A 7,990-nucleotide genomic window follows, 5' to 3' on the forward strand; every position below is an offset into this window, starting at 1 on the left:
GGGGGGGGGGGGGGGGTTAATTTGAAAAATTTTCGTAAAATCTGGGAGGGTAATTTCAAAATTGTTCTGAAAAAAAAATCTCTAAAAAACAACAAAAATAAAATGTCTTACATCCGAAAGATGAACTTTTCCGCATTGTGATCCACAACATACAGATTTACCGACATTAAAATTGTAATGTTACTAACCATTACATTAACATAAATGTTTGTAATAGCTACTACAATTGTATTAGATATTACTGTAATGCTAAAAATCTGACATTACAATTGTAATAGCATTTCAGTAATGCTTCGTTACAATAACAATGTGTTACCCGTATTGTTAAAAATCTAACATTAATATTGAGACTTTTCAACACAAATTTAAGTTGAAAATATATTTACAATAGATGGCGTTTGTGTCTGCAATAAGCTCATCATTGAAATTGATTGGACTGATGAGCAATTTCAATAATGAGCTTAGAGCGGACACAGACGCCATCTATTGTAAATATATTTTCAACTTAAATTTGTGTTGAAAAGTCTCAATATTAATGTTGGATTTTTGACATTAGCGGCAGCGTTGAGTTACACATTATTATTGTAACGAAGAATTGCCAGTAAGATTATAAGAATAGCAATAGCTATTACTGGTAATGCTAAAATCTAACATTACAATTGTTATAGAATTGCAGTAATGCTTCGTTACAATTGTAATGTGTAAATACTGCAAAATGTAAATCTGTATTTCTTATCATCTAAATTATGGATATTATGCAATATTTTCGAATAACCGAAGCTTATTGTAAACAGACAAAGTATATTCAATCGTAGTCGCTTCAGAAACGATGAATATTGTTGAAACCGAAAATGATCTGAACTATTTATGCGTATTTTTGTAATTTAAAAAAAATTAATAAAATTCAATTAATTTTATATGAAAAATTCATGTTGTTTTGTTAGCGAAGTTCATCGTATATTTGTCGTGAGATGTAAAGTGTACATGAACAATTGCATAAAAACTTAAATGAAAAATTGATGACAAAAACATTCAATCAAAATTGTTATGCTATATCAACAGCTATTGAATCTAGTGTAGTGATTGCGAAAATATTATACAACATCAAATTTTATAAGACACTTCTGAAAGTCAATATACTTGCCTTTGGCTATTTTTTTCAATATTTTCCAAAAACTTCTAAAATAAAATGTCTTACATCCGTAAGATGAACTTTTCCGCACTGTGATCCACAACATGCATTTATTACGTATCTTTTACCGAAAATATGAATTCATGAGAAAACTGAATCTGATATAAATTTTGCGATACAAATAATTTTGATAGACTTTTCAATGCCTGTATGATATCATAATCATGTGAAAATTTACAGATGTTATTTTTTTCACAAAAAGCTAACATTCTGAAAGCTTGAAGAAATTTCAATACAATTGAGTGGTATCTTCCATACAAAATTTTTCGCTTTTGAGCAAAAAATCCAAAATTTTGTTTGGGAGGTACTCCTATTATGCATTGAAATCTCTTCAAACCCTCGGAATGTTATTTTTGTGTGAAAAAAAATAAGCTGTGCAAAGTTTCAGCTCATTACGATATCATACAGACATGGCTTTCATACAAAAATACAAAATTTTTGAAATTTTTTATGAAAAGTGGGTCGAAAATTATTTGTATCGCAAAACTAACATTTAGGAATACATTAAATATCATTTTTGGAAGAAAAATTGATTTTTTCCCATGGATGCCCATGGGCATCACACCAGACATGACTGTATCAACCAAAGTCCAATACCAGATTTTGAATTACTTTTCTTGTTTAAAAGTTATCGTGTAAACAAATTTTTGCGTACAGGGTACAGGGTACGCACATACATTCGGACATCGAAAAAACGCTAGATTCGTGTTCCCTGGCCCCAAAAACACATTTTTGATGGGTGTTAATTTTTCGACCGATTCCAATACTTTACCTTACACACTAGGTGTGTGCGGAAAAGTAATAAATATTTTGAAAGAAAAAATCGGAAAAAACAGATCGAAAATGGCTGATCTGATAATTTATGAAGCAAATATTTTTGTATGTTTCCTTCGATTTATTTTTCGATTTTTTCGGCCAGACACAACAGAGAAATAGCACTTTAGCTTAAGTGTTTATATTCAAATTGAATAATTCAATGCATAAAAGTTGATATGTAACATTCGATTCGATTTGAAAGATGCTGATTTGACAATTAATCAAGCAAAAATATGATCAAAAATCTAGGGGGTAATTGGTGATTTTTTAAAAATCAAGGGGGGTAATTTTTGAGCCGCTTTTCAGGGGGGGGGGGGGAAATTGGGCCCTATGGACCCACGTCAGAATCTATGTTTGTTATCGCGATAAATCTTCTTCCAAAAACTCAATTCAAATTCTGACCTTACAGGATGATTTGGGACTACTAGGAGACTTGCTGATTAGTTTTTGAGCAATATCTGTTGATCGGTGTAATTTTATTTGGTCCGAATGGAGTACCCACAATCCATACATTTTACTTTTTTGATCATTTTTCAACCATTTTGGTGACACGATGGTTTCATAGTGATTATTTATTTTGATATTCACAAGTTTTCACGGTCATTTAAGCTACTGCAACCATACATACATAGACCATAATTTCAGTTTATTCCCAAAATTTCGGTTCCATGCGTAAAAGTCAGCGTGCGTACGTAAGCCTATTTATTTTTTAATTTTTTTGCGGATTCTTAATTTTGTGCTCGAGCACTACTAAAATATGCAAAACCCCTTTCCAAAAGTCGGCGGTATCGATTTTCATTCCTTTAACGTATATATAGAGTGACGCAAAATATACATATTCCATATGTATAATGGTATTGCGTCACTTAGGGGACTGCCGTCCTCCGTAATATTTGCCAAACATTTTAATTAAAATGATTTCTTTTTCTATTTTTCAGAAAAGTAAATTTTACTCGACCAAATTCAATCCACCGAAGAAAGAGTCAAGAGATAAAAAGCTTTCGGATGGTATAAAACGATATCTGGCCAAAAAAGAGGAAGAACAGCGCGTAGAGAAAGAACGAAAGAGACAAAAATATGAACGATTTATGGCATTACGTTCGGATGCTGATAAAAAGGAAAATGTTGATCAGTTGAACCAAAAACGGACTTCAAACGATGATGGCAAAAAACGGCGACCGCGTAAAAATCTCTACGATCCAAAAGCTGAACGTGAAGCTGCAGAACGTAAAATGAAAATGAGTCACCGGCCACCACCACCCGCCATGGATTACAATGCTCTCTTGAAATTGGCCGAAGTTAAACAACATGAAACCGTTCAGATCGTGGCACCGAAACGCAAAAAGTCCGACAGACCCATGACAGAGATAGAAAAACAAGAGATGGAAGAAAGAATGCAAAAGCGAAATGGTTTGGTCACTAAATCACTGGCAACTGATGAGGGGCATATCACTGATGAACAACCCAATAGCAAAAAACCCAAATTGAATGCTGCAACTTTGCCAAAACAAACATCATCAACAACCAATGGCAAAAAATCAAGTGGTTCGGCAAGTAAAGCGTTGCTATCAGCACCGATTAATAAAATGCCAAAAAGAACGAATACAGTTGTCATGAACCAATTCAAAATTTCATCAATTCCAATGGCCAAACCAAATGGAAAACGACCAAATGATAACGATAAAAGATCGACGAGCAAATGTCCATCGAAAAATGCATCAAAACTTCGTCGTCTTTTTGGAGACAGTGACAGCGAATATGATTCGGACATGGGCGATTTCATTGACGATGATGAAGAGGCCAACGATTATTCGAAAGAAATTCGAAACATATTTGGCTATGATAAGAGACGTTATCGAGATGAAGATGATGACATTAGCAACATGGAGAGTTCATATGCACAACAACAACGCGAAGAATTTGTTAGCAAAAAGATTGGATTGATGGAAGACTTGGAAGATATGCGACAAGAAGCTGAAGAAAAAAAGAGAAGAGCAATAAAACATCGTTAAAAATAGATTAAGATCATTACAAATAAATATCTGTCATTGTTTCAAATTTAACCTTTATCATTAGGCACATAAGATTCAAAATTGTATTCTCTTATTTTTACGTCAATCAAATGTTGGTTTGATTCAAAATAGGAAAATATTTCATCTTAAATTCTCTTGCAAAAATGTTGAATCATTTACAAAGTAATACAATTTCGATTTGATTAGAACTGATATTAGAATCGTTCTTTCTTTATCATGAAATTTCAAGCCATTCAGTACCCACCAATTCTTTGGAACTTTTCAGTACCTACGAATCAGATTGCACTGCTACTTCTGAAAAGAGCCATGTTTTTGTTGTTTGTCACGTTTTTTGTTCAAAAGATGTGGATGCAGAACATTTTATTTTCCCTCGAAATATATGAATCCGAGCCGAAATCGATGACACTAAGCACTTTTGGTTTTTGTTATGATGATGTTATTTTGAAGGTACATTTTAGGTACAATTATTATCAGCCATAAAAATTCAAAAAATATCTTTGAGTTTTATTTTGGCTAGTTGACCGGCAAATTGAAGTGCCCCGAAATTTGAACCTCAAATATTATCCAAACGAGTAAGGTACAATTAAAAATAAATTGCGGTACAATTAAGTACATTTTTTGGTACAATTATTTAAACCTAGTCCCAAGTTTCGACTTTTACATGTGCGGACATTCGACTAAACATCCAGAAAAAAATGCAAAAATCAGAGAATAATATTACCAAAACCATTGCAATTTCGCTCGTTTGGAAAAACTGATAAACCCACTGCTTACATCTTATATGCCATCACTCGTACGACTTCATCCGGTCTTTTGTTGAGGTTATTCTGAACTTTCTATCTTAAAAGTTCAGTGATAGTGCTTTTCAAGTATATGTTTGGGTCTAGAGAGGCTCTCTACGAGAGTGTATAAACAAAGTGAGACCTCATTTGCATCATCAAGGAAAAAAAAACTATAGAATGCTTATGGAGGGAAGTAGTTGATGTGATATATTCATTAAATACCATAACACGTTGTATGAGTTCAATTTAATAATCAGAAACAATCAAAGTCTTTATTTTTAATTAGGTATTCAAAAACAATCAAATCGTAGGAAAATATGTAATGAACATTCAGTAGCCCTCCAACAAAAATAAATTTCATCAGAAAAATTATAGATGAAAACACTCATTTTGTTGAATGAATTATTTTGACGTCAAAGCTCTGAAATTTCTCATATTACAATAACATGCATTGACGTATTTGAATTTAATTTTATTTGAAAATACATTTGAACGTGTAAATTAATACAAATTCAATTTTGAATAAAATGATTCAAATGTTCCTATATAAAGCGATTCTCAATGGAATTATTTTAATTGTTTTAAACTACTGAAATCGTTTCTCAAACTGTTATTATTCTTGATAAAGATTTTTCAACATGAAAATATCAAATATCACTTTGTTAACGCTCGTTGGAATTTTTTTTCTCGTATCAATAGCTGAAGCAAGTTTATCCTCATTTTGGGCAAGAGACATTGATAATGTGACGCTCACTCAGTATCACATTGATTATTTACCCAAAGGAAAATATAAAAAAGCATTGGAATTCATGGAGCAATACATGGATTGCGATGACCCTTCGTCACACAGAAAAAAGTGGACGAATGTACTTAATCGAGGCATGTCAGTGTACTGCCATAAGGAAGGATCAAATAAAATTATCGGTGTTGCTTTGCTGTTTATAAAAGATAAAAGTAAAACTCGTGTATATCAACCAGCAGATCGAGATTATGATCCAGAGGTAACGAATTTCAACACAAATTACCACTTATTTGATTTACATTTCTTCATTTCTGATTAGGCAACTACTGTAGAAACATTGATAATGGACGATATGCAGGATGCTGTAAATTCCGTAATTCAATTTAATGTATTCGAAAAGTACAACACTGAAAAGTATTTGGCGTCCGAAGGTCTAGCCGTCGATCCAAATTATCGCCGACGAAGTATCGGTGAACAACTTGTGAGAATTCGGGGAAGAGTTTGTCATGATCACGACGTAGCCGTTACTTCAACAGTGTTTATAAATAACGCTTCGAATAGCATGGCTAGAAAACTTGGTTTTCAATTTGATGCAACTACAAGGTAATCACCGAATTTACATTTATTAAGTAAAGTTTCGTATTCACTTGAATTTATTTTCAGCTATGAAGAAATTTTTGAGAAATATCCACAATACGATCTGACAGGAATGGTGTCCAAAGAGCTTACTCGAAGAACATTCGATTTCAGACAGGGTTAAAATTAATATCAACCCCCCCTGATGTCAAACAATGAAAAAAGATTCATAACATACAACACCATCTCTTGGTATGCCACATATCTGTTTTTTTCTCCACAATGTGGAGAAAGTGTTTACGTATACGTATACGTTGACATTAATAATCTGTCAAAACCGTAAACACATTATTTTCATAACGCAATTTTGCGAGAGTTCCTATTAGTTGAAAAAAATTAAATTTTTGTGTGCAAACTGTAAGTTATTTTGTGACATACTAGCTATTACATATCGGTTGCCTTATAAAGCACAAAGATCAAATCATTGCTTAGAAAAACGCATCTTTACGTAACATATTAATTTATTGTTTATTATTTCATTCTATAGAAGACATGCCGCGATCATATCGCTTAATGTGCGACAGTCGCCTGGATTCTTATATTTTGCGAAAAGATTGTGAATCATTTGAAAACGTTTTTTCTCTCATTGAAGGCGACTACATGCCGGCCAATTATGTTCATCGTACAAAGCAACGCACCGTGTTGGGAATTGCTGCGGAAAATGGTTCACTGAATATGATGTTAAAGCTTTTGGCTTTTGGTGAAAGTGCGACCTTTAAAGATCCATTTGGTAAAAGCGCAATTGATTATGCGAAAGAAAATAAACAAGAGGAATGTTGTGAGGGTTGTGAGCTCTTAATGTGTTATGAACGTGTGACATCCACCACAACATGGAAAAATTACGTGGAAATTGGAAGAGCGTATCGATCAACACAAGGCACACAAAATATTATTGATCACAACTTACTTTTTCATGTCATTGATCATATCCATGAAAATACGTCAAAAAATGGCGCTATTCTTGTATTTTTGCCCAGCTACGACGATATATGCGAACAACATGAAAAGTTAGTAAGCGTACATGGATTACAGGATTGGGGTTATAAGATTTTTGCGCTGCATAGCGAACTAAATGATGAAAACAATGAGGGTCATGCTCATGTCTTTGATCGCATGGAAAATGGCGTTCGAAAAATAATATTATCTACAAATATTGCAGAAACAGCACTTACAATAGATGATGTCGTCTACGTTGCAAGCGAAAATATTACAAATTTGGGTAAACACGGTAAACATTTGGTAAACATGCCAATCGATTGTCAATTGAGTAAGACACTCTTCTACGCAATTATTTTGCGATGTTTGGATCCCATTGTTATGATTTCCAGTGCACTGTCGGTGAAAGATTTATTCGTACTTTCATTTGAAAATACACAGGAAGTGACTGAAAAAATCAATGAAACAAAAAATCGATTCGCAGAAAATAAATATAGCGACCATCAACTGTATTTCAATATAATTCAAAATTGGTCGAAACAATTACGGGAACATCAACGAAAATTTTGTGTCGAGAATTACATTTCACAAGGTAACATGTTAAAAGCCGAAGGCATTCGATGTTTAATCTTCGACTACATATGCAAATCTGGTATGATTTCGCAATCAATGCGTGAATTGAACGAAAATTCCAGCAATTGAAATGTGGTGAACGCATGCATCATGGCTGGGTTTTATCCTAACCATATTGTGAATAATGGGAACAGCATTGGAAATACCCATCCACATCCGTCATCTGTTGTGTCACAAGCTAGCCTAAATCAACCTGGACTTGTGGTATTTGAACAAAAAC

The 7,990-nt window shown here is 33.3% G+C and overlaps 2 protein-coding genes across 2 annotated transcripts; both read left to right on the plus strand.

Moving 5' to 3' along the window:
- Positions 1 to 2,946: 2,946 nt before the first annotated feature.
- Positions 2,947 to 4,020, plus strand: LOC116349640 (protein SPT2 homolog; the record flags this gene model as incomplete). The annotated part of the gene is made up of 1 exon (XM_031781176.1): positions 2,947 to 4,020. A coding segment is annotated over one exon (1,074 nt), but the record flags the coding sequence as incomplete, so codon positions are not given.
- A 2,313-nt stretch (positions 4,021 to 6,333) lies between these two features.
- On the plus strand, positions 6,334 to 7,990 carry LOC116349639 (3'-5' RNA helicase YTHDC2-like). The gene is made up of 2 exons (XM_031781175.1): positions 6,334 to 6,558; positions 6,689 to 7,990. Exon 2 carries the CDS (start codon positions 6,694 to 6,696, stop codon positions 7,837 to 7,839), a length of 1,146 nt encoding a protein of 381 aa, XP_031637035.1. The 5' UTR covers positions 6,334 to 6,558; positions 6,689 to 6,693; the 3' UTR covers positions 7,840 to 7,990.

The sequence above is a fragment of the Contarinia nasturtii genome, unplaced genomic scaffold (assembly GCF_009176525.2).
Source record: "Contarinia nasturtii isolate CC-2019 unplaced genomic scaffold, AAFC_CNas_1.1 Cnas_scaffold_3014, whole genome shotgun sequence".
Classification (NCBI taxonomy): domain Eukaryota; kingdom Metazoa; phylum Arthropoda; class Insecta; order Diptera; family Cecidomyiidae; genus Contarinia; species Contarinia nasturtii.

Bases quoted from the DNA above. Each gene is read 5' to 3' on its own strand.
- LOC116349639 (XM_031781175.1), top strand. From the start codon at position 6,694: ATGCCGCGATCATATCGCTTAATGTGCGACAGTCGCCTGGATTCTTAT.